We start from the raw sequence: 27,995 nt of genomic DNA, 5'->3' as shown, positions 1-27,995 counted from the left end.
CATGTGTTGGCTCTCAACTTCCCCTTCCCCAGAGCTCTGTCAGCAAATGAAACATGTGAATATTAGAGTACACACAATGGCCGAGATTGGCAGATGAAGCATAGAATCTTACAGCAAAGGAGTAGGCCATTTGGCCCATCAAGCCTCTTTCAAAGAGCTAGCCAAATAGTCCCAACTCCCCTGCTTTTTCTCCATAGCCCTGCAAATTTTTCCTTTCTAAGTATTTATTCAATTCCCTTTTGAAAGTTACTATTGAATCTGCTTCCATCCTTTCAGGCAGTGCATTCCAGATCATAAGTCGTTGCGTTAAAAAAAAGTTCTCATCACCTTAAATCTGTGTCCTCTGGTTACCGAACCTCATGCAATGGAAACAGTTTCTCCCCATCTACTCAATCAAAACCCCTCATAATATTGAGCACCTCTATTAAATCTCCCCTTAACCTTCTCTGCTCTAAGAAGAACAATCTCAGCTTCTCTAGTCTCTGCACATAACTGAAGTCCCTCAACCCTGGTATAATTCTGATAAATCTTCTCTGCACCCTCTCTAGAAGCAGGATAGAATGATAGAATAGTTACAGCACGGAAGGCGGACTCTCAGCTCGTCCCACTCCCCTGCTCTTTCCTCACAGCCCTGAATTTTTTTTGCCTCCAGATACTTTTCCAACTCCCTTTTGAAAGATAAAATTGAGTCTGCCTCCACCACTCTTTCCGGCAGTACATTCCAGATATTAGGCACTGATAGAGAACAAGGACACGTTTGGTATAAAATGGAATTCGTAGAGGCACGATTAGGCAATAAAAGGAAAATCTTTTCAATGTTTGAAATAATTTACATTTTTAGCTGCCTTTGGGCAATGACCCATTAGAAATCAAACCTTGATCCTTAAATAATTGTGTCCCCCCATTAGTACAGTGTAAAAAAAAAAATCTGGTAAAAAAATTATGATTCATTAAATCATTCTTCAGTTTATTCTAGTCAGTTTAAAAAAAAATGTGGCTATGTATTTGATAAAACAGGGTGAAGTAGTAATATTAGCATTATTTGACAGTCAATAAAGATTCATGTCATGCTATTGTCTTGTGTTAAATTAACTCACTCGCACCTCACTGCCAGTTCTCCCATATGGTCAGCGATTTAAAATGTTCAAAAATAAAATGAAATATGCAGAAAATGTACAGTGAGACTAGTTTTTTTCTCTTAAATATTCTACACAAATTTCTAGAAAAACAATATCGTTTCTGCACCCAGTTGTCACTGGATACTGTGATAAACCAATAACATCAACTGATTAACACTGTACAAATACTTGCTTATGGCGTTCAAATTCTCTGGTCATATCACATTGTTGTATGTGGGAGCTTGCTGTGCGCAAATTGGCTGCCACGTTTCTAAACATTACAACAGTTCTTCAAAAAGTACTTAATTGGCTGTAAAGCACTTTGGGATATCCTGAGGTCGTGAAAGGCGATATAGAAATGCAAGTCCTTTCTTTATGTTGGGTAAAAGGTTGTATGCAGGCAGACCATAAACCTCAAACAGCCATGAAATGCACATTTTTCTCTCGGTTTCGTTCCTCCCCCTTTATTTCATACCATATTCTGCCCTCACCCAACATCCACAAATGAGTTTTCCACTAGGGATCATTGTACAACTGTCAGGAGCAGGAAGCACGATTGAATCCCCCCCCACCACTATGTTCCTACCACATCCAAGCCCGCAGGGCACAGCATGGTGCCATCAATTGTAGTGATCAGAATTCTACCTCAGTTGAAAGGACTGACCAAGGTTCAAAGCTGGGACCATCCTGGTTTGTATGGCTGATTCACATGACCTGGTGTATTTACCTCCTACATATGTAGCACATATGAGCATTAGGTCATGGGTTTGCACTGGTCATTCACCATCATGGTGTGGTGTTGAACTGAGAGGTACAAGGAGAAAGCAAAAATTTGACAGAGATTCACTTTGGGCTGACAGACAGCAAGCATCAAGGAGGACACTGACAGAAGACTGTTGCGTGGATAGTCTAATAATATTCATCATCTATGTTTACACGAGGGATGACCACATAGAGACGATACAGGAAAGGTTTAAACTGCATTTCAAGCAGTCACTGGAACTGATCTAGCAAATTAAGAGGTTGTGCGTTCAAATACCGCCATAGCAAATTGTGAAATTGAATTTAATAAATCTGGTCATTTGTGGCAATAAAAATGATCATGAAAGCTGCTGGATTGTCATTAAAAACCCAACTGCTCCACTGGTATCCTTAAGAGAAAAGAATCTGTCACCCCTGCAAGTCACTCCAGTCCCACACTACATGATTGACCCATACTCTGCTGTCCAGGCTCGAAGCTCTGGAATTCCTCCATAAACCTTTCTGCCTCTTCACCTCTCTTTCCTCCTTTAACACCCTTGTTAAACGTACCTCCTGTCCTAATGTCTCTATGTCTGGTAATGCATCTGTGAAGCCACATTAAAGGCACTATATAATTGTAGCGGTCAAGCAAGCCACTCAGTTGTACAAAGTTAGCCCACCGCCTTTTCAAGACAACTAGGGTTGGACAATAAATGTGGCCTTGCCAGCATGGTCCACATATTGAAAAAGGTGGGGGGGGGAAATTAAAAAAGCAATCCCCATCTATAGTAAACTGACATTACATAAAATGTAACATGAAAACATGTCTGAATCAGTGTAAAGATGGTATTGGTCCCTGCAAGGAATTTTAAAATGTCTTTACTGCATTTTCTTTCTAGAAGCAGGAAGATGGATGTCCGTTTCATCCCTGTTTCTCATGCATCTCAACGCATTTTCCCTAAACTAAATGGCTTACCTCTCTAACCACCCACATCACATTTTATAATGGAGTGACTTGCTTCATGGCAACTTTGCACATCTCTAATGGTCATGTTGATTATAGTTCTCAAATTGGCCAAAATATTTTTCTCAGCACATCCAATGGATATCACTCTTTGTCATATCAATGAGCCCCTGTTACCAGATCACACGGAAAGGAGTAAATGTTAATGATTGGGAAACTAATTCTGGAGTCATGTTTCTTCCTGAGAAAAATAAACAAATAAGGAACTTACATTTATGTAGTGCTTTTCACGACCTCAGCATGTCCAAAGCATTTTACGCACAATGAAGTACCTATTTTTGAAGTATAGTTACTGTTGTAATGTAGGAAACATGACAGCCAATTTGAAAACACAAGATCCCACAAACAGCAAAAGAATAAATCACAAGATAATGGGGGAGAATTCGTGAGCGCCCCGTTTGGGGCGTTAACTTTTAAAAGTAGAAAAAATTAACGGTAGGTGCTATTCTTTTTCTACTTCAAAAAAATTCAGGGGTTGTGCTCCAGGAAAGAAGTGGAGTGCTAAATCAAGTGCTCCACTTCCTTCGTGGAGTGCAATCGGCAGCAGCGCTGCTCAATGGGCCGTGCAGCGCTGCTGCGTTGAAAGGCTCCTTCCCTCCCTTAAAGGGAAGGGCCATCACTGCAGGCTCTGCAAAATAAAAACTTAACTTCTCCCCGATGGCAGCTGACTGAAGCAGAGTGCCGGGCTGATCGATCGCGGGCAAAGAAGAGTAGCAACAAACCCGAAAGAGAGCAGGTTAATTTTTTTTTTAAACTTACCTCGGCCACCTCGCCTTTAATCATCGCCCCCGAAGCGTCTGGCCTCCCGAGGGATGCATCCTCCTACAGCTGCCAGTGTTTTCGCCCACCGATGCTACAGGGGGCGAAACCATGTTCAGGTCCAGGGCAATGCGCACGGCGATGACATCACTATCTCTGGGTGAAGGAGATTGGGGCGCAAACACCGCACCGCCGCCGCAAACCTCCCGCTGAATATGGCGGGAGTCGATGTTATCGCCGCAGCCAATCAGTACCTGGTTAGCGCCCCCTTATCGCCCCCCCGGAGGCGATAACGGGAGGCGCTGAGGAGACTAATTTAATTGTTTTAGTAATGTTGGTTGAGGGATAAATGTTGGTCAGGACAACTCTTGTCCGGTCACTCTTCGAATATTGCCATGGGATTTATTACGTCCACTTGAGAGAATGTCTTAACCAAAAGTCGGCACCTCCGACAGTGCAGCACTCCCTCAGTACTTCCCTGGAGTGTCAGCCTAGATTGTGTGCTCAAGTCTCTGGAGCGGGGCTTGAACCCACAACCTTCAGAGATAAGACGGAGCCAAGGCCAACACCTGGGAAGCTCAGTGCCAGGTGGACAATGGTGGCAGCTCTTCAATCTTCTATCTATTCTTGTACAATAAGGATTGAAAAATGCAACACTTTCGACCCAATTTAGACAAACCAGTGACAATTTAAAAAGGTACTGAGGCACTGGAATTTCAATTAGAAGCCTTGGTTGGCTCCATGGACAAATTCCATTATCTGTCGAGAAAATAATTCTACGGTACAGGGATGCAAGTCTGCCATGCGTCAGGTGTGTGGATGGGGCCATTATAGAAAACGACACAGCTACTCTTCAGAGGTTAGACATTATAACACACACAGCCGCACTCAAATGGTTCAGCTCATGTTAGAGTTTAATGCATATTCCTAAATGTAAGCAATTAACAGCCATTTACATTTATTTTTAGAAGATGCAGTTTAGGGTGGAATTGAAGCCACAGCCACAATGTAAAAGATTCTGTTCTGTTACACAGATAACCAACAGGACATATCTGCTGGAGTGTATTGTTAATCTTCAGCCACAAAACAAAATACTGTAAGAAAAACATCTTTGATATATGCGTTTTTGAAAAAAGTTCTTCAGCGTATACCATTCTTTTTATTGACTGCACATTAAGAACATTCAAAGCAAATGGACAATATAAACAGTAGAAATCTCACAAGATCCTAGATTCATATCACAAACTGGTTGGTACGACAGTCCAGATTGACTAGTGATGCACCGGCTTCTTGAGCCAGTAAGATTATCGCGATATGCTTTTGTATGCACACTTCCCACCTCACCTCCCCTTCCACAGCATGAATAGGCCCTGTTATAAGGGAGCGAGGAATAACTTGCTCCAGGTTGCTGCCAAGTATTTCCGAGCAACCAATTCCAGCATGACCTTGACAGAAGCCTAAAAGCAGGACTTCCACCATTTTCCTTCTCCGCTGTGACAATAGTGACTGGACACCCAAGAAAAGAGAAAGGGAAGAAAAAACTATTTAAAAAAACATATACACCCTAAAAATAGAAGCCAATCCAATTTTATATCCGCAAATCATGATAGATCACAGATGGCTTTCAGTCATAATTCTCCCAGTCTTGAAAATAGGATCTTGTTTGGTTTGCACTGCAGTTTGTATCATGTACCATGTAACACTGTGGCAAAAGTATTTACAAATGGATTTGGACTAAATATACAGCAATGATAGTAAAACTTAACAAAATACCAATGACCTCATTGGATTCACCAGATAATGAGGGCAAATGTGACTTATCTATTGAATTTCTATACAAAAAAAACCCTAAATCTGTCACTTAATGACCAGATTTATACAAAGCCTTGTATTATGACAATTATTTTAGGATTTTGAAATATTTGATTAGTATTTTGATGTTTATCTTTAACGTGACAATTTTAGGGGAATTCCATACTTTTGGTTTTCTGAGCACTTTATGTAACAAATACTAGCAAGACATATAACACTTTTTTTTTAGCTTTAATTGCAATCCATTTTCATGATCTCACAGTTACTGCCAGTTACTTTTACCCCAGAAGGTAAGTGTGTATGGGCCTTGCACACATCCACATCATGATTGGCCAACACAGGAAGTCTGTTTTATGAAGGGATGGCATGAATTCTGCCTGTATCTCTATTTCCTCCCAATACCTCTCAAACAAAATGCTCAACCGCGAATCCAGTCAGTTCTCCGTCCCTTCCACTCCTTGACTTCATTAAGGAATAAAACTAGATTTTATGGCCACTGAGTATGAATTGGCGAGAAAAAACCCTAAAATCTCCTTCTTTCACTCGGGCATAGCTGATGAGCCCACCTCAGCAAGGTACCCCTAGAAGAAAACTGAAAGCAATGTGATCAAGTCAGGTGGAAGAGGCAGAGGTTGCAGCAAATTGATCAAAAGGCCAGAGCTACAGATAAGGGAGGGAAGGCACAGCGACTGGGTGAAGTGGAATAACAGATGGGACAGGCAGGAAAGTTGAGATGAACAACTGGTGGGGAAGGAGGGGGAGTCACAATCAGTGGTGGAAAGCTGGAGGGGTGGACTGGAGTGGTACTCAAGGAAAAAAACGAATGTGCATTTCTATAGCACCTTTCATGACCTCAGGACATCCCAAATTAATGCAGTACTTTCGAAGTGTAGTCACTGTTGCAATAAAGGACACAAGGTAGAATGATAGGGAGAGAACCAGGCCAGATTAATGGGAAGGACAGAATAACAGGCAAAGGAGGAATATAACTGGAGTGGTATGCAGGTCAGGAGGCAGAGAGACAGGCAGTGGAGATACTCTTGAACAATGGTTGGGCATATAAGTGGGCTGGAGTGACAAAACAATCCCATAAAATGAAATCTATTTAGTGGAGAGGCAAGTGGTTTGCTGGCATTGCTTCCAAATTAAATAGTCATGCCGGTTTACATCAATCATGCAAGGCTGGTGTCACCTATGGATGCTTTGATTTAAAATTTGTGTTCACAATCAGCCAGGTGGAAAATGCCCCACTGGTCATCAAATAATAACATAAACGCACATTATTGCACATGTACCAGGACAGAAATGTAATACTATCCATTATATCCACTGCATCAGGGGAGCGTGTTTAGTTCGAATGATCCTGGCCATTCTGTGCAAATGCAGTTTTTGAAGGCATTTTGGTTGAAACCCCAACATTTATTTGCTTTAAAAGGTCTTCAAAATGGTTTACTACTTTGAATTGTCTTGGCTTTCCAACCCATCTCAATGCACAGAATACAGAAAAGAACTTGGACTTAGCCAAGCTATTCAATCTACAGGCAGAAAATAAAGGCATACTGTTTCTCCAACTGACAGAAGAGCGTTTCTTCCTGGTCAGCTGTCCCACTGGCAGCATTTGGTGACACTGCACCAGCTACGATACTCCCATAGACCAATGCTGCCGGTATTACTGAACAAAATAGCACCCTTTTGCAGCACTCTGTTGGCAATAATCAATGCAAATTTATTGATAGCCTGTTTGAACAGTTTGTGTCTATGTGTTATGAGTGAGAGAAAAATTCAGGGGTCATTCCTCAGGACACGTGGGTGTTTATTTCCACCCAATCACTTTTGTTCCTTTCAAAGAATCTGCTTTATTGCAAATTCAGATACAATCAGATTTAATGTCACCGTACTGCGAGCACAAAGAGCGAGTGTCTAACTGCTGTTTGCTAATTGCTGCAGTGGGCTGCGTTAATGGGACCGCACAATCTTTTACAAGAAAAACGTATTAACAAGAAGGGGAGGGGGAAGCAGTGATCCATCATCAGTAACAAATGCAGCTTCGGGCAGCTTTTTATCGCATTTAACTCAGAACGACAACAAACCCATGCCGAACATTTCTGCCGGGTTGGGCTTGAGGCTAGGATTCAGAGCACAAGGCAAATTTGGGTTCACAGATACAGCTCCATGACCACACAGCACGTCTGAACAGCCCTCTTCATTATCAGAGTGCCTTTAAATAGTATTTAACATGCCACTCTCTGAGAAATAGTTCAGGAGAAGCCAAATCAAGAAAGATGCCTCGAATACAATAAATCAGGCATTTGTCCTTTCAGATCAACCGCAAGATGGTTCTAGTCTAATTTTTCTGCCGAATCAAAGTGCTATTGTAATTTATAGATGAGGTTCAGAGTAAGTTTTTTCTTCCTCCCAAGAATAAAATTCAAATTACAGCATATTTATCTTTCTGCTGCCATTACTGGTATAAAGTGGATGTCTGTTGTATCTCCCACTTCATTAAACGCAGTGTCACCTACAGCAGATAAAGCTATGTTCCAAACGCCCCACACCACTGCTGTGACAGATCATTAAAACACTTCACCGTGTGTTAGATCGTCCAGACTGGGACTGACACCTTAAAGAAAAAAATCTACAAACTCACTTATTGACAAGTTGAAGCAAGATATAAATGTGACATGCAGTACTCCATTAGGACAAGTAATTCGTATATTGTACAGAAATGAAAATAAAACATGTTCAGTACCAAAAAGAAATTTAGTAGGATTCCAAAATCATCCTGATTGGGATCATCTTAGATCCAGCAAGATATAGTGCATTGCTTTTTACAATTTTATTCTATAGAGCTAATGCCAGGACATTTTACAGTTCCTGTCGGATATTTTGGTAAGGATACCATAAATAACAAATCAACAATCACTGGCAATATTAATGATGGTTTCAGCTGGACCTAAATTATTACCACAGACTCAAGTATGAAATATAGTACAAGACAATTGAAGCCCACTTTAATCCTTTCCCGTGTTCATTTGGGCTCTGCTATTTGAGTCAAAGTTCATTTGCAAAAAGAACGGGTGATCCCCATGCACAGGGACCGTACAAAGCTACAAGAGGATCTAGCCAGTGATGAAAGCAAAAGCTTTGGTAGATGGTCATTTGTTTTAATTCAACATTGTTAAGGAGGTATAATCGCAGGGAACAAAAACAATTAACTGGAGGTGTGCGACATTCTAACAGAAAGAAAACAGGTCGAGAATAAGTGGCTGAATCTCTGCAATTTTAGAAGGATCTAAACAAAAAAGGGCAGTTACATAAAAGTAACTGGCTATCATCAATTAATATAAACATAACCTAAGCAGAGGACAGTGATTACAACAGAACAGTAAAAAATAGCAACACGGTATTTGAAGTGACTAATTGCTCACCGGAATGGACCAAACCTAAACTGACCAGAATTAGACTAAAGCAAATCAGGAAAAACTCCTGAGGATGGGTCCCCATATAGGAGATGTATCATTCACTCTCCAAAGTCAGGAACTTCAAGATCCTGTCCACTGTAGACATTAGTAGCTCAATTTACATCTGAATGGGGGAACGCAAATCATCCAGTAATTCACCACCTCCAATTCAACTAACCTATCGAAATTCCATCTTACTGCTCCTCACTGAAAGATTCATTAAGAATTTAGAACTCAAGTATGAAATATCATAGAAGCCCACTTTATTCCTTCTCTGCATTCATTTGGACTCTGCTATTTGAGTCAAAGTTAATTCGCAAAAACAACCGAATATTTTATGTATTAGTTAGTCCAGAAACTATAAGGTCCTCTAAGATTTATAAACTATTATTTACTTCACCCCCTGTATTAAACTCCTTTTCACCAGAAACTATTTAATATCTACATATTAAACATGCACAGTCCTTTTACAATAATTGAAGTAGGAAAAGTAATGCATAAGCCTTTGTCAATATTCCATGTGTGCCACTTAACAAAAACATAAAAAGCAGGAATTCTTCATTAGAAACAAGCATCTATTAAAAAAAATAAAACAGGAAAAGACTGGCAACATTTAGAATGGGCGACTGGCTATTTCAACTTTTGCTGATACTGAGACAGTTTGTAGAACCCTCTTCTGAGGATTTTAAGCTCTTGGTCATTCCTCTATCCCTCAGAGCTCACCTTGCCCTTCTCAGGTATTTTCCTGGATCCTTCTTGTCCAAAAAGTTTTCCCAGCTGGTCGAATAGACCTGAGTCTCTTTGCCTTGAATGGGCTCCTCCAGCTTGCTTAGCCTGGTCGGAGGTGGTTGCGGATGCCATTTGTTTTGCTACTTGTCCCTTCTTATCTGAACTAGTTGATGATTGTGAGGACAATTTCTGCACTTCCATCAAATCTGAGCTCACCCCAGGAACTGAGCTATCCTCTTGGATGGCCTGAAGTTCATCAGATACCGATGGGCGGTCTTTGAAGGTGTTGTCCTCACGTCCTGGTGCGTCACGGGAAAAGAGGCGGACCAAGTGTGGGCGAACAGCTGGCTCAGCTGTGTTGGGCGGCTTCCAGTCATTCTTTGGGTCCTCTGCACTCTTGGAGCCTGTCACCACCATCTTCTTCTGCTTTGAGGAGGACCCATTGTTCTGATTAACATCTGCCTCTGCTGCAAATAACAAGTACAAGCAATGAATACAGGCCTCTGAAAACACATCCCAGAACAATGCTGTTTTTCACAAGGGCATCTTTAGTCATTTCATCACCAATTCCACAGAACAGATTTGAGGTTCTACCACAGTTACCTTTTTATTTAAGTCAATGCTTTATCTTCTCTTAATCACGCATTCACTCTTTAAAATTAAACCTATGTAGAATATTCACCCAATTTTTTGATATGTTACCACATGCAAATTGAGACAGCAGAACAGTACATGTACTATTCAGAGCTCGATGCAGTGACAAAACATCAAGCCATCAGCATACTAAATATGTTTTAACAGTTATTCTTTGTTTGACTGAATACGGTTATTGAGTAAGGAACAAAAGAGGGTTTTGGTGTCATAGCTTGGTGAACGTTCTTTGTCAGTAGTCAAGCAGAACTCGAGAGCACTTAGATTTTTTCTAAAAAAAAGTTAGGTCATGTTGTAAAAAAAGGCAACTATGAATTTTTCATCATGTCGATTGCCAAATTTTATCCACTAACATTTACTTAAGCAGGTTCAATATCTAAAATGAATCCAAAAAATACTTCAGCCATAAATCCATCAACTCCACACGATCAAGGCTTCTGCCTCCATATTGGATCACATTTTCACCAGTCACTTGGGACTTGAGCAACTAACGCGGAGTGTAGATTCCGTAAGAAATAGGGAGCTAATCTGAATTTGGTTCGTGGAAGATGGTTAAACCAAGTTATGGACTTAAGAGTTTCTGCTCAATGCTGGATTTTACATAAGAAATTGGAGCAGGAATAGGCCATTTGGCCCCTCAATAAGATCATGGCTGATCTGATGTTGGCCTCAACGCCACTTCCCTGCCCGCTGCCCATAACCCGTGACTCCCGCATGGACTATTTATTTTGAATAGGAATCAGGGTTGCATTTATTTTGGCTTTAGTGGAATGCTAGAGACCTTCATTAAAAAAGTCTTCCTGGAGGCTGACCACTGCAAATCCAGCAAGCTTACTTTGGAACTGCTGATGGCGAAGTTAGGAGCCACTGGTCTGAGCACCCCACTAAGCCCAATCTAAAAGCAGGTCAGATCTATCCCTATTTTCTACGGACTTAGACCATTTCAGATTGAAAAGAAGCAACTATGTGAATTAAGGCATCTTCACTCTGGATCAAGTTCAGAGACTTCAGCATATAATCGAGGCTGACACTCCCAGTGCAATGCTGAGGGAGTGCTGCACTGTCAGAGGTGCAGAGGTGCTGTCTTTCGGATGAGATGTTAAACCGAGGTTCTGTCTGCTCTCTCAGGTGGACATAAAAGATCCCATGGCATTGTTTTGAAGATGAGCTGGGGAGTTATCCCCGGCGTCCTGGGCAATATTTATACCTCAAATCAACATAACTAAAACAGATTATCTGGTCATTATCACATTGCTGTTTGTGGGAGCTGCTGTGCGCAAATTGACTGCTGCATTTCCCACATTACAACAGTGACTGCACTTCAAAAGTATTTCATTGGCTGTAAAGTGCTTTGAGACGTCCAGTGATCGTGAAAGGCGCTATATAAATGCAAGTATTTCTTGCTTTTCTTTTATCACATTGCTGTTTGTGGGAGCTTGCTGTGCACAGATTGGCTGCAGCATTTCCTACATTACAACAGTGACTACACTTCAAAAGTACTTCATTGGCTGTAAAGCGCTTTGGAATGGGATGAAGATGGGAGGAAAAGCAATGCATGAGGAGAACACAAAAAATCTGCAAAAGATACATAGACAGGCTAAGTGAGTGGGCAAAAATTTGGCAGATGGACTATAATGTTGGAAAATGTAAGATCATGAACTTTGGCAGAAAAAAAATCAAAGCAAGTTATTTTTTAAATGGAGAAAAATTGCAAAGTGTTGCAGTACAGTGGGACCTGGGGCTGCATGAAACACAAAAGGATAATATGCAGGTACAGCAAGTGATCAGGAAGGCCAATGGAATCTTGGCCTTTATTGCAGAGGGGATGGAGTATAAAAGCAGGGAAGTCTTGCTACAGTTACACAGGGTATTGGTGAGGCCACACCTGGAATACTGCGTACAGTTTTGGTTTCCATATTTACGAAAGGACATACTTGCTTTGGAGGCAGTTCAGAGAATGTTCACTAGGTTGATTCTGGAGATGAGGGGGTTGACATATGAGGAAAGGTTGAAGAGGTTGGGCCTCTACTCGTTGGAATTCAGAAGAATGAGAGGTGATCTTATCGAAACATATAAGATTATGAGGGGGCTTGACAAGGTGGATGCAGCAAGGATGTTTCCACTGATAGGGGAGACTAGAACTAGGGGGCATAATCTTAGAATAAGGGGCTGCCCATTTAAAACTGAGATGAGGAGGAATTTCTTCTCTCAGAGGGTTGTAAATCTGTGGAATTTGCTGCCTCAGAGAGCTGTGGAAGCTGGGACATTGAATAAATTTAAGACAGAGATAGACAGTTTCTTAAACGATAAAGGGTTATGGGGAACGGGCAGGGAAGTGGACCTGAGTCCATGATTGGATCAGCCGTGATCGTATTAAATGGCAGAGCAGGCTCGAGGGGCCTTATGGCCTACTCCTGCTCCTATTTCTTATGTTCTTATAGAATGTCTTGATGTCATGGAAGGTGCTATATAAATGCAAGTTCTTGTTTTCTGCATATCATTTTTTTAATTAAAATTAAATTGCTCAAAGATTACATGAACAATGAACATATAGCAATAAATTCTTGAATAGAAAAATAAAGAAAGAAGTTAACGACATGAGATAGAACAATCAGCAATAAATCAATTGGTGGTGCTTCTTGATAGAAGACATTTTCATCTCGATAGAATCTTTCCTGGCTTTTTGTGGCTGCGAGGGCTGAGGTCCACTTCACAAAACAGCTCACATCATTCAGCACAAACTGATCACAGATTAAGAATGGGATCCAAACCCATTGTTGGGCAACGTAGTGGGAGTTTTATTGAAAACTGAAATCATGTTATGCTTGAGCCAAGAGGGTCCTGATGTTGACATTGGGCACAAAATGTTAATTAAAATATGAGTTCCGTCTACAAGCACTGTTATCCTTTACGCTCATGAGCACAAAATTAGTCAACATTTTTAAAAACATGAGCAAGTTATACTGTTTGAAAATCAACACTGATTACCCATAATACATTTTTTCTGATTGATTTTTGCACCATTTTATCACCACAAATATTAATCAATTCAAAGCAAAGATATTAGCAGTTAGTGGAGGATTATACCATTGGGTTGAAAAGGAAATGTTAAGCCATGAGAAAAGTAATCTAAAAGCCACAAATTAATTTTAACATTGATATTAGTCATAATTCCAATACAACCACCGATCATTTAAAAAATTTTTGTAATAACTTATTGTATTTCTATATTGATGTAATGAATCGCAACCTGGAAGCTTCACACAAGAGAACGAGCATTGAGCAGTAAGAGAGTTAGGAGAGATGACCAAGGACCAAAGATAAGTGCTGAGGTAACTGTTGATAGGGAGAAAGGAGGCATAGGAAGGAAGTTTCAATGAGATGGGCCAAAATGGTCATCAAGGTCATCAAGCTCAGTTCAGGGTCAAACAGTGCACCCAAGTTGTGCACTGTGCAGTTCAGTGGGATCATGCAACTGGGGAAGGGTGTTGTGCTTTTGACAGAAGAGGAATAAGATGGTTTCTGTTTTTCCAACATTCAGTTGTTCTGGTTTATCCATGACTTGATGTCAGATAGGTAGTCTGACAGAACAGAGATGACCATGAAATCGTGGGTGGTGGTGGAAAGGTAAATCTGATTGATTTTCTCTCATAGGAAAACCACCAGATTGGATGTCTAATTTTGCCTCACTTCCCTGCCAACCCATTTTATCCAGTCATTAGCTTCCTGGAACCATGCAAGTACGTTGAGGTAGTCGGGGTACAGAGTTCTTCACTGTTGCATTCAGGAATGCTCCATAACGAGAGGGGAATTTAATGGGACAGCATCATTTCCCAATCAATTGCTCCCTGTTAAGATATACTCCAGGCTAAGCTGAACAAAAGTAAACCTTTCACTTGGGTTGGCTAGATTCAAGACTTGCATTCTGCCCGTGGTGGACAGTGGCAATGTGGAAATCGCCACCCTCATGTAACATTCCTAACATTACGACGTAATCCAAATGGAAATTAATATTCCTTGTGTGAATTTTGTAACATAGCTACAAATGTGCTGAATACTTACTTTTGAGAAATAATAACAGAAATTGCTGGAAATACTCAGCAGGTCAAGCAGTATCTGTGGAGAGAGAGAGAGTTAACGTTTCAGATCGATGGCCATTTATGTTCTTGACTAAAGGTCATCGTCCTGAAACATTAACTTAGTTTCTCTCTCCACAGGTGCTGCCTGACCGGCTGACTGTTTCCAGCACTTTCTATTTTTATTTCAGATTTCCAACATCCGCAGTATTTTGCTTTTGTGCAAATGTTCCTACGGAGCATTCGACAATAGGCCAGGAGCTATATTGCCAGCTATCTTACTGGGCTCTGTTATTGAGGTCTTGGGTTCAAATATTGAAACTTGCTAACATGTAAAATGGGAACAGTTTTTTTTTCTTGGGTTCAGTTGAGTATTAAATGGATCATGTGGCTGTAGTAAAAGCTCCTATGTTAGAGTGGTGGGCGAAATAAGGAAGAAAATAATGACTAGAGGATCTATACATAACACAAGAATCTTCTGCCCAGGGGTGTCCATGATTACCATTGTTTCACTGGTGGAGGTTGGACAGCAGAAGTAAGTGTGAATGCTTATTATAAATGGAGTGAAATGAGAAATGTCTAAAATGCAACAAAGTGTGGCATTTTTCTTACATAGAAATTACAGCACAGAAACAGGCCATTTGGCCCAACTGGCCTATGCCGGCGTTTATGCTCCACACAAACTTCTTCCCATCCTACTTCATCTAACCCTATCTGCATATCCTTCTATTCCTTTCTCCCTCATGTACATATCTAGCTTCCCCATGAATATATCTATGCTATTCGCCTCAACCACTCCTTGTGGTAGCGAGTTCCACATTGTCACCACACTCTGGCGAAACGTTTCTCCTGATTCCCGATTGGATTTATTAGTGACTATCTTATATTTATGGCCTCTAGTTTTGATCTCCCACACAAATGGAAACATCTTCTCTATGTCTACCCAATCATACTTTAAGATCTCATTTAGGTCACCCTAGAGAAAAGATGATTTTACTTTAATTTAGTATTTTGTTTTTCTACAATCTTCTCCCACTCCACCTTCACGGCAATGATGCTCCTCCGTCAGCCCTCACGTAAAGAACTTGGAAAAAAATACATTGACTCCTGGGGAAAACCCAGGTGCAGATGCCAGTTGAGTCTGGGATGCAAAATATTGTCTCCAGAGATGAATCCAGTATTTCTACATTGAAGCCATCAAACCATGTCATTGGGGGCTTTTAGTAGTCTAAATGATATGATTTTGATTTATGTTTTCAACTGTGCAGGTCTGTTCACAACATAACGCACATTATAGAATTTCCTTCACTTTGACAAATGAGTTTAGAATTTTTGTACCATTCACCCAAATCCATTGGAAAGCTATTTAGAGCGTCTGAAATGGCTTCCCTGGAGAAGCTAATTAACCATCAGTGAAGGGAAACTGCTACATCCTCTTTCACAGCAGAGTCCCCAACATCCCACAAGCAGAAGTTGGATGTTCGAAAAATAAAGTCAATTGAGTCCCTTGGCGAGCAACCCAGAAAAAAAAGTCACTTGGAAAACCGCTCTCCTCAACGAGCTTCTAGGCCAGATTCTTTCAGCATAATGGGACAGATCACAAAACATATAGGGAGAGTCATCCTTCAATTTTCATGGAAGCAATGCAGCAATTCAGACTTTTTAATCAGTGCAGCAATGCCAACCCCGCGTCTCATAAATCTTGAGACAAACTCTTAAAAATCGAGATTTGGTAAAGAAACCATGAGTTGCTATTTTTTTTTAAACATAGAATCATAGAAGTTTACAGAACAGAAGGAGGCCATTTTGGCCCATTGTGTCCATGCCGGCCAACAAGAGGCTATCCAGCCTAATCCCACTTTCCAGCTCTGGGTCCGTAACCCTGCAGGTTATGTCACTTCAAGTGCCCATCCAATGTGGTGAGGGTTTCTGCCTCTACCACCCTTTCAGGCAGTGAGTTTCAGACCCCCACAACACTCTGTGGGAAGAAAGTTCCCCTCAAATCCCCTCTAAACTGTCTACCAATTACTTTAAATTTATGCCCCCTGGTTGTTGATCCCTCTGCTAAGGGAAATAGGCTCTTTCTATCCACTATATCTAGGCCCTCATAATTTTATACACCTCAATGAGGTCTCCCCTCAGCCTCCTCTGTTCCAAGGAAAACAAACCCAGCCTATCCAAGCTGTCCTCAGAGCTTAGATTCTCCACTCCCGGCAACATCCTCGTAAATCTCCTCTGTACTCTCTCCAGTGCAATCACGTCCTTCCTGTAATGCGGTGACCAGTACTGCACGCAGTGCTCCAGCTGTGGCCTAACCAGTGTTTTATACAGTTCAAGCATATGCCTTATGCCTCGGCTAATAAAGGCGAGCATTCCGTATGCGTTCTTAACCACCTTATCTACCTGGCCTGCTATTGTCAGGGATCTATGGACATGCACTCCAAGGTCATTTTGTTCCTCTACACTTCTCAGTATCCTGCTACTTAATGTTCATTCCCTTTCCTTGTTAGCCCTCCCCAAATGCATTACCTCACACTTCTCTGGATTAAATTCCATTTGCCACTGTTCTGCCCACTTGACCAGTTGATTGATATCTTCCTGCAGTCCGCAGCTTTCTTCTTCATTATCAACCACACAGCCGATTTTAGTATCATCTGCAAACTTCTTAATCATACTCCCTATATTCAAGTCTCGATCATTGATGTATACCACAAAAAGCAAGGGACCTAATACTGGGACACTGGAGCTGGTTCTGGGGAAGGTGGGACCAGTACAAACCGGACGGGCTGGACCGGAACCAATGTCCTACGGGGAGTGTTTGCTAGTGCTGTTGGGGAGGGGTTAAACTAATATGGCAGGGGAATGGTAACCTATGCAGGGAGACAGAGGGAAGTAGAATGGGGGCAGAAACAAAAGATAGAAAGAAGAAAAGTAAAAGTGGAGGGCAGAGAAACCCAAGGCAAAAATCAAAAACGGCCACATTACAGCAAAATTCTAAAGGGGCAAAGTGTGTTAAAAAGACAAGCCTGAAGACTCTGTGCCTCAATGCGATGAGTATTCGTAATAAGGACAAATTAATTGCGCAGGCAGCTATTAAAAAATGATATAATTGGCATTACGGAGACAAGGCTCCAGGGTGACCAAGGCTGAGAACTCAACATCCAGGGGTATTCAACATTCAGGAAGGATAGACAGAAAGGAAAAGGAGGTGGGGTAGCGTTGCTGGTTAAAGAGGAAATTAACGCAATAGTAAGGAAGGACATTAGCTTGGATGATGTGGAATCTGTATGGATAGAGCTGCGGAATACCAAAGGGCAGAAAATGCCAGTGGGAGTTGTGTACAGACCACCAAACAGTAGTAGTGAGGTTGGGGACAGATTCAAACAAGAAATTAGGGATGCATGCAATAAGGGTACAGCAGTTATCATGGGCGACTTTAATCTACATATAGATTGGGCTATACTATGGTAGCAATACGATGGAGGAGGATTTCCTAGAGTGTATTAGGGATGGTTTTCTAGACCAATATGTCGAGGAACCAACTAGAGGGCTGGCCATCCTAGACTGGGGGATGTGTAATGAGAAAGGACTAATTAGCAATTTTGTTGTGCGAGGCTCCTTGGGGAAGAGTGACCATAATATGGTAGAATTCTTTATTAAGATGGAGAGTGAAACAATTAATTCAGAGACGAGGGTCCTGAACTTAGGGAAAGGTAACCTCGATGGTAGGCGCCGTGAACTGGCTAGAATAGACTGGCGAATGATACTTAAAGGGTTGATGGTGGATAGGCAATGGCAAACATTTAAAGATCACATGGATGAACTTCAACAATTGTACATCCCGGTCTGGAGTAAAAATAAAACGGGGAAGGTGGCTCAACCGTGGCTAACAAGGGAAATTAAGGATAGTGTTAAATCCAAGGAAGAGGCATATAAATTGGTCAGAAAAAGCAGCAAACCTGATGACTGGGAGAAATTTAGAATTCAGCAGAGGAGGACAAAGGGTTTAATTAGGAGGGGGAAAATAGAGTAGGAGAGGAAGCTTGCTGGGAAAATAAAAACTGACTGTAAAAGCTTCTATAGATACGTGAAGAGAAAAAGATTAGTGAAGACAAATGTAGGTCCCTTGCAGTCAGAATCAGGTGAATTTATAATGGGGAACAAAGAAATGTCAGACCAAATGAACAATTACATTGGTTCTGTCTTCACAAAGGAAGACACAAAAAACCTTCCGGAAATACTAGGGGACAGAGGATCTAGTGAGAAGGAGGAACTGAAGGAAATCCTTATTAGTCAGGAAATTGAGTTAGAGAAATTGATGGGATTGAAGGCCGATAAATCCGTGGGGCCTGATAGTCTGCATCCCAGAGTACTTAAGGAAGTGGCCCTAGAAATAGTGGATGCATTGGTGATCGTTTTTCAGTAGTCTATCGACTGTGGATCAGTTCCTATGGACTGGAGGGTAGCTAATGTAACACCACTTTTTAAGAAAGGAGGGAGAGAGAAAACGGGGAATTATAGACTGGTTAGCCTGACATCAGTGGTGGGGAAAATGTTGGAATCAATTATTAAAAATGAAATAGCAGAGCATTTGGAAAGCAGTGACAGGATCGGTCCAAGTCAGCATGGATTTATGAAAGGGAAATCATGCTTGACAAATCTTCCAGAATTTTTTGAGGATGTAACTCGTAAAATGGACAAGGGAAAAGTGGATGTGGTGTATTTGGACTTTCAAAAGGCTTTTGACAAGGACTCACATAAGAGATTGGTTTGCAAAATTAAAGCACATGGTATTGGGGGTAATGTATTGACATGGATAGAGAACTGGTTGGCAGACAGGAAGCAGAGAGTAGGGATAAATGGATCCTTTTCAGAATGGCAGGCAGTGACTAGTGGGGTGCCGCAGGGCTCAGTGCTGGGGCCCAGCTATTTACAATATACATCAATGATTTAGATGAAGGAATTGAGTGTAATATCTCCAAGTTTGCAGATGACACTAAGCTGGGTAGTGGTGTGAGTTGCGAGGAGGATGCCAAGAGGCTGCAGGGCGACTTGGACAGGTTAGTTGAGTGGGCAAATGCATGGCAGATGCTGTATAATGTGGATAAATGTGAGATTATCCACCTTGGTGGCAAAAACACGAGCGCAGAATATTATCTGAATGGCGGCAGATTAGGAAAAGGGGAGGTGCAACGAGACCTGGGTGTCATGGTACATCAGTCATTGAAAGTTGACATGCAGGTACAGCAGACGGTGAAGGCTGCAAATGGCATGTTGGCCTTCATAGCTAGGGGATTTGAGTATAGGAGCAGGAGGGTCTTCCTGCAGTTGTACAGGGCCTTGGTGAGGCCTCACCTGGAATATTGTGTTCAGTTTTGGTCTCCTAGTCTGAGGAAGGACGTTCTTGCTATTGAGGGAGTGCAGCGAAGGTTCACCAGACTGATTCCAGGGATGGCTGGACTGACATATGAGGAGAGACTGGATTGATTGGGCCTGTATTCACTGGAGTTTAGAAGAATGAGAGGGAATCTCATAGAAACATATAAAATACCGACAGGACTGGACAGGTTAGATACAGGGAGAATGTTCCCGATGTTGGGGAAGTCCAGAACCAGGGGACAAGGATAAGGGGTAAGCCATTTAGGGCTGAGACGAGGAGAAAATTCTTCACTCAGAGAGTTGTAACCTGTGAAATTCTCTACCGCAGAGAGTTGTTGATGCCAGTTCGTTGGATATATTCAAGAGGGAGTTAGATATGGCCCTTACGGCTAAAGGGATCAAGGGGTATGGACAGAACGCAGGAAAGGGGTACTGAGGTGATGATCAGCCATGATCTTATTGAATGGTGGTGCAGGCCCGAATGGCTGAATGGCCTACTCCTGTACCTATTTTCTATGTTTCTATGAGTACTGCGGAACCCCACTGGAAACATCCTTCCAGTCACAAAAACACCCATCAACAATTAACCTATGCTTCCTGCCTCTGAGCCAATTTTGGATCCAACTTGTCACTTTGTCCTGGATCCCAAGGGCTTTTACTTTTGTGACCAGTCTACCATGTGGGACCTTATCAAAAGCTTTGCTAAAATCCATACACTACATCATACGCACTGTCCTCATCGACCCTCCTGATGACCTCCTCGAAAAATTCAATCGTTAGTCAGACACGACCTTCCTCACGATCTTCCTTCAACAAATTTGTGCTGACTGTCCTTGATTAATCCGTGTCTTTCGAAATGAAGATTTATCCTGTCCTTCAGGATTTTTTCCAATAATTTTCCCACTACTGAAGTTAGGCTGACTGGCCTGTAAGTACTCGGTCTATCCCTTTCTCCCTTCTTAAACAAAGATCACATTAGCAGTCCTCCAGTTCTCTGGCACCACACCTCATGGTCTCTAATAGGCCCTACCCTTTCTTTAGTTATCCTCTTACTCTTAATATATTTATAAAACATCTTTGGGTTTGCCTTGATTTTTCTTGCCAAGAATCTTTCATGCTCTCTCTTTGCTTTTCTAATATTCTTTTTAATTTTACCCCTGCACTTTCTATACTCCTCTCGAGATTCTGCGGTATTTAGCCCTCAGTATCAGTCATAAGCCTCCCTTTTTTTCCTTTATCTTACCCTGTATGTCCCTGTCCAGGGGGCATTAGATTTGTTAGTCTCACCCTTTTTCTTTAAAGGCACATATTTGGCCGGAACCCTCCGGATCTTCTCCTTGAATGCCTCCCACTGCTCTGACATTGATTTACCTTCAAGTAGCTGTTTCCAGTCCACTTTGGCTAAATCACCTTTCAGCTTAGCAAAGTTGGCTTGTCCCCAATTTAGAACTTTTATTCCTTGTCTAGCCTTGTCCTTTTCCATAACTACCTTAAATCTAACTGAATTATGGTCACTAGCACCTAAATGCTCTCCCTTCAACCTGCCCAGCTTCATTCCCGAAAACTAAATCCAGAACTGCCTCCTCCCGTGTTGGGCTTGCTATATACTGGCTAAAAAAGTTCTCTTGAATGCATTTTAGGAATTTCGCAACCTCTGTACCCTTTACGTTAATTTTGTCCCAGTTAATATTAGGATAGTTGAAATCCCCTACTATTACTGCCCTATAGTTTTTGTACTTCTCAGAAATTTGCCTACATATATGCTCTTCTATTTCGCTCTCACTGTTTGGGGGGGTCTATAGTACACGCCCAGCAATGTGATTGCCCCTTTTTTGTTTTTCAGTTCGACCCATAGGGCCTCGTTTGATGATCCCTCTAACATATCATCCCTCCTCACAGTTGTAATAATTTATTTAATCAACACCATGACCCCACTCCCTTTTTACCCCGCTCTAACCAGGAATATTGAGCTGCCATACCTGCCCCTCTTTTAGCCATGTCTCTGCAATAGCTATAATATCATACTCCCAGGTGTCTACCTGTGCTCTCAGCTCATCTACCTTATTTGCTGTACTCCTTGCATTGATGTATATACCATTTAGTACAGCCAGACCTCCTTGTTGACTACTTTCTCATTTTTGTTTCCTCTGTCCTTCAAATTCACTTTCTACATTTTTGCTTTCCAATTTCAGCTTTATTTCCCTCCCTACTGAATCTATTCTCAGGTTCCCATCCCCCTGCCAAGCTACTTAAACCCTCCCCAATAGCGCTAGCAAGCCCCCCCCCCCCGCGAGAATATTGGTCCCGACTCTGTTGAGGTGCAATCCGTCCAGCTTGTACAGGTCCCACCTCCCCCAGAAGTGGTCCCAATGCCTCAGGAATCTAAAGCTCTCCCTCCTGCACCATCTCTCCAGCCACGCATCCATCTGTTCTATCCTCCTATTTCTGTACTCACTAGCTCGTGGCACAGGGAGTAATCTGGAGATTACTACCTTTGAGGTCCTGCTTTTTAATCTCTCTCCTAGCTCCCTAAACTCGGCCTGCAGCACCTCATCCCTCTTTCTACCTATGTCATTGGTTCCGATATGGACCACAACCTCTGGCTGTTCACCCTCTCTCCCCAGACTGCCCTGCAGCTGCTCGGTGACATCCTTGACCCTGGCACCAGAGAGGCAACATAGCACCCTGGAGTCAGGTCTGTGGCTGCAGAAATGCCTGTCTGCTCCCCTGACTATTGAATACCCTACCACTATAGTTCTTCCATTCTTTGTCCTCCCCCGCCATGCAGCTGAGCCACCTGTTGTGCCGTGGACTTGGCTCTGGCTGCATTCCCCAGAGCACCGGTACTCAGAAGAGAATACTGGTTGGAGAGCGAGATGGACTAAGGGGACTCCTGCACTACCTGCTTAGTCCTCCTCTTCAATATAGATCGATAGTTCATTTATAAACCTCATTGGTGGCTTTATTTAATCTCTAACAGATCACAGCTTGTTACAAAAACTACATTACTGCATCTGAATTTTTTTGCAAAAAACCTTAAAAAAATCCTACCTGTAATCACCTGATGCCTAACACACCACACACTGCAGTCCCTGCAGCTGCCACCCAGAGGTATTCAGCCCATAAAAGTTCATCCCTCTAGATCCCCAGCCTGTCCATCCAACTTTAATTGGAACTCTATAATCAGCAGTAATGGAGACAATTTGTTCCATTGTGCCATATTATGATGCTAACCTTTCAACTGGAGCTTTCCTAACCCCATTTCCTTTTTTGTATTGATTCCTTTTCAAATACTCATCCAATTTCCTTCTAACTAATGTTAGAGGTCCTCTCTCAATAGCCGCTTGTGGGAAAGCACCCTGTGTTGCAACAAACCTGTGAGACGACATTTATAACTTGGTCTTTGATACTAATAATTACAATTGTTAGCAATTCACCAATCATTCTTCCACTATTTACCCTCTGGAAACTGTTCATAATTTTGAAAACCCTTCACTAGATTCCTCTTTAAACTGAGTGAAAAAAGCTCTAATTTATTTGAAGCCTGGCAGCACATTACAGTATCCCCAACCTGGGCTCCTACCTCACCAGGCTCAGCACTCAGTGCTGTTGGGGTTCAGGGCCTGCAGTCTCTCCGTAACACTGTACTCTCCATAAACCCGATTAATTTAAGGCTTCCATACTTGACTTGGTTCCAAAAAAAGGATAGGCTCCACTCTGACTGTAAAATATGTTTCACATAGAATGTACAGCACAGAGACAGACCATTCAGGCCCATGCTGGTGTTTATGCTACACACAAGCCTCCTCCCGCCTAACCACATAAAGACAGCACCTCCGACAATGCAGCACTCCCTCAGTACTGCACTGGGAGTGCCAGTCTAGATTATGTGCCCAAGTCTTTGGAGTGGGACTTGAACCCACAACCTTCTGACATGGAGGCAAAGGTGCTACCCACTGAACGACACCTGACACCTAGTCTAGGCTGACACTTCAGTGCAGCACTGGGAGGAGGAGATGTCAAACTGAGGGTCATGTATAATATTCCATAGCAACATTCTTGATGTAAATGAGCTCTCGTGGTGTCCTGGTCAACACCCATTTCTCATGCAAACACTATATTTATGTCATTTGTGCGCAAATTGGCTGCCACACTTACCTGCATAAGAATAGTGTTCAAAGGTAATTTTCACTTCAAAGGTAATTTTGCTTGCTCAGTGGCTATGTTGGACTTTGACTATATAAACTTAGGTTCTTTCTTATCCACAGCACAGTTTGTCTTTGGGTGGCTAACACAGTCATAGAAATTAGAACAAGGGATCCATGGACAGTGTGAAAATGTACAGGGGTTCCGGGGACAGTATTAAAACTTGCAGGGGCTCCCCAGGAGCATGCCAGTATTTGCAGGGGGTACGCTTCATGTGGAAGAGTTTGAAAACCACTTCTTTAAACAGTTGCTTTTAGGAGCTCAGGGACAGGTGGTCATGCAACGTACACTCAAAGTGAACTGGTAAAGCCCCTGGGATTCATGGTTATTTAAACCCTTACCATGCCTATTGCAAAACTATACATGGCTAATCAAACACAGCAGTGTGATGGTTCATGCACCGTCCTGCTTTTTACTGTTTTAACCCATTCAATCCTCCTCCAAAACCTATGATTACTTATTAGTCTTATTCCAATCACGTCTGGGACTTCCCCCCCCCCCCACCCCCCTCTCCCTTCTCTCCAGATGGTGCTAACTCTTTCTAGGGTGCAATTCCACGAGAGTTGGCCATTTCCTTGTACCTCGCTCAAGTACCTATTCATGCAAGAGCCAAACCGTACGGATGTTCCGACTGTGGAAGCTGAGCCCTCACTTGATGCTCCCACTCACGTAAACAAGCCAAAAGGAGCCACTTGGCAGTGAGCAGAGGTGGGAATCTTCTGTTTGACCGTCCTCGGCTACTTTGCTCCCTCTCCTCATGCTCCAGCCACTTCGCACTGTCTCTCCATTACTACGACAACCTCGCAGATGGCTCAAGAAATTGCGCGATCTCTTGGCATTCGCGAGGAGGAGGAAAGGGTCCAAGGTCATAGAGCCAATCAACGCAACAGAAGGGAGGAGGCTGAACGTGGCTCTCTCCGCTCGGAGGGAAGAGGTGGCTTGATTGGTCGATTGTTAGTTGTGGAAAGCTCTCTGAACCTGTTTAATTTTTTTGCGCCTGTGCAAATAGTATATTTTTCGTGCATACGCAAATCTGCATACTTGTTTCCCTCCCTAGATCTCGAGAATTAGGCATTCAATTGCGAGAAGCTTTATTGCACTCCGAAATTGCAGGTCTTGCGATGGAATCGCAAGAGTTGTCAATACTGGTAGTGTGAAGATTATCTAGCAGAGTGGAAAAACTCGCTAATGGAGCTAATCTAGGTAATGCTCAGATCACCGTTAAACCATTTGCTTATGCTGCACATTTTCAAACTATTTTTTGTTAGCTTTTTCCTAAATTTACAAATCACCTGTGAAAAACATGAAAATAATTAATAATAATTTCCAAAAGTTATTCGGTGAATTCATAATTTAAGAACATTTTAATCCCGCTTATATCATTGCTAACTGGCTTTTATCCTTCATTCTGGGACATCTTCTCAACTTGATGTCAGATGAACAGTCAGTCAGCGCAGAAGTTGAAGCTGGGTATTGTCAACAAACACTTGGAAATATCCCAAGGCATTTCACACGAGCGTTATCAGACAACATTTGACACAGATCCACATAAGGAGATAATGGATAAGTGACAGAGGTAGATTTTAGTGGAGAGAGAGGCAGAGAGGTGGAGGTTTAAGGTCAGAATTCCAGAGCTTAGCACTGAGGCAGCTGAACTATTAGTCCTAAAATTACCTTTTGCTAATTTGAACTGTGTACCCTTGTAACAATACATTCACAAACCCCAGAGAGGAAAGGGAGGTTAGAAATAATGAGAGAAGACAGAGGGGTCAATAGGGGATTTTTAATTAAGGGAGCATGTTGATTGTAATCGTTAAGGGGCAGGTGAGTGGAAAAGAAGCTATTGGCAAGCATTTTTTAGACCAATATGTCGAGGAACCAACTAGGGGGGAGGCCATCTTAGACTGGGTGTTATGTAATGAGAGAGGATTAATTAGCAATCTCGTTGTGCGAGGCCCCTTGGGGAAGAGTGACCATAATATGGTGGAATTCTGCATTGGGATGGAGAATGAAACAGTTAATTCAGAGACCATGGTCCAGAACTTAAAGAAGGCTAACTTTGAAGGTATGAGGCGTGAATTGGCTGGGATGGATTGGCGAATGATACTTAAGGGGTTGACTGTGGATGGGCAATGGCAGACATTTAGAGACCGCATGGATGAACTACAACAATTGTACATTCCTGTCTGGCATAGAAATAAAAAAGGCAAGGTGGCTCAACCGTGGCTATCAAGGGAAATCAGGGATAGTATTAAAGCCAAGGAAGTGGCATACAAATTGGCCAGAAATAGCAGCGAACCTGGGGACTGGGAGAAATTTAGAACTCAGCAGAGGAGGACAAAGGGCAGGGAAAATGGAGTATGAGAAGAAGCTTGCAGGGAACATTAAAACGGATTGCAAAAGTTTCTATAGATATGTAAAGAGAAAAAGGTTAGTAAAGACAAACGTAGGTCCCCTGCAGTCAGAATCAGGGGAAGTCATAACGGGGAACAAAGAAATGGCGGACCAATTGAACAAGTACTTTTGTTCGGTATTCACGAAGGAGGACACAAACAACCTTCCGGTTATAAAAGGGGTCGGGGGGTCTAGTAAGGAGGAGGAACTGAGGGAAATCCTTATTAGTCGGGAAATTGTGTTGGGGAAATTGATGGGATTGAAGGCCGATAAATCCCCAGGGCCTGATGGTCTGCATCCCAGAGTACTTAAGGAGGTGGCCTTGGAAATAGTGGATGCGTTGACAGTCATTTTCCAACATTCCATTGACTCTGGATCAGTTCCTATGGAGTGGAGGGTAGCCAATGTAACCCCACTTTTAAAAAAAGGAGGGAGAGAGAAAACAGGGAATTATAGACCGGTCAGCCTGACATCGGTAGTGGGTAAAATGATGGAATCAATTATTAAGGATGTCATAGCAGTGCATTTGGAAAGAGGTGACATGATAGGTCCAAGTCAGCATGGATTTGTGAAAGGGAAATCATGCTTGACAAATCTTCTGGAATTTTTTGAGGATGTTTCCAGTAGAGTGGATAAGGGAGAACCAGTTGATGTGGTATATTTGGACTTTCAGAAGGCGTTCGACAAGGTCCCACACAAGAGATTGATGTGCAAAGTTAGAGCACATGGGATTGGGGGTAGTGTACTGACATGGATTGAGAACTGGTTGTCAGACAGGAAGCAAAGAGTAGGAGTAAATGGGTACTTTTCAGAATGGCAGGCAGTGACTAGTGGGGTACCGCAAGGTTCTGTGCTGGGGCCCCAGCTGTTTACACTGTACATTAATGATTTAGATGAGGGGATTAAATGTAGTATCTCCAAATTTGCGGATGACACTAAGTTGGGTGGCAGTGTGAGCTGCGAGGAGGATGCTGTGAGGCTGCAGAGCGACTTGGATAGGTTAGGTGAGTGGGCAAATGCATGGCAGATGAAGTATAATGTGGATAAATGTGAGGTTATCCACTTTGGTGGTAAAAACAGAGAGACAGACTATTATCTGAATGGTGACAGATTAGGAAAAGGGGAGGTGCAAAGAGACCTGGGTGTCATGGTACATCAGTCATTGAAGGTTGGCATGCAGGTGCAGCAGGCGGTTAAGAAAGCAAATGGCATGTTGGCCTTCATAGCAAGGGGATTTGAGTACAGGGGCAGGGAGGTGTTGCTACAGTTGTACAGGGCATTGGTGAGGCCACACCTGGAGTATTGTGTACAGTTTTGGTCTCCTAACCTGAGGAAGGACATTCTTGCTATTGAGGGAGTGCAGCGAAGGTTCACCAGACTGATTCCCGGGATGGCGGGACTGACCTATCAAGAAAGACTGGATCAACTGGGCTTGTATTCACTGGAGTTCAGAAGAATGAGAGGGGACCTCATAGAAACATTTAAAATTCTGACGGGGTTAGACAGGTTAGATGCAGGAAGAATGTTCCCAATGTTGGGGAAGTCCAGAACCAGAGGTCACAGTCTAAGGATAAGGGGTAAGCCATTTAGGACCGAGATGCGGAGGAACTTCTTCACCCAGAGAGTGGTGAACCTGTGGAATTCT

General features: G+C 42.4%; 1 protein-coding gene across 4 annotated transcripts in view; it reads right to left on the bottom strand.

The window, feature by feature from the left end:
* The window catches only part of LOC139272308 (myelin basic protein-like), a 271,092-nt gene that overhangs the window by 31,139 nt on the left and 211,958 nt on the right, over positions 1–27,995 (bottom strand). For 3 of the 4 annotated variants that reach the window (XM_070888585.1, XM_070888583.1, XM_070888586.1), the window contains one exon: positions 9,639–10,111. In XM_070888585.1, the coding sequence (XP_070744686.1) occupies positions 9,639–10,111 (473 nt within the window). The remainder of the gene's footprint in view (positions 1–9,638; positions 10,112–27,995) is intronic. The other variant, XM_070888584.1, reaches the window with a different exon arrangement.

This window comes from Pristiophorus japonicus, chromosome 1, assembly GCF_044704955.1.
Source record: "Pristiophorus japonicus isolate sPriJap1 chromosome 1, sPriJap1.hap1, whole genome shotgun sequence".
Classification (NCBI taxonomy): Eukaryota; Metazoa; Chordata; class Chondrichthyes; family Pristiophoridae; genus Pristiophorus; species Pristiophorus japonicus.
This window is presented reverse-complemented; position numbering and strand designations above follow the sequence as displayed.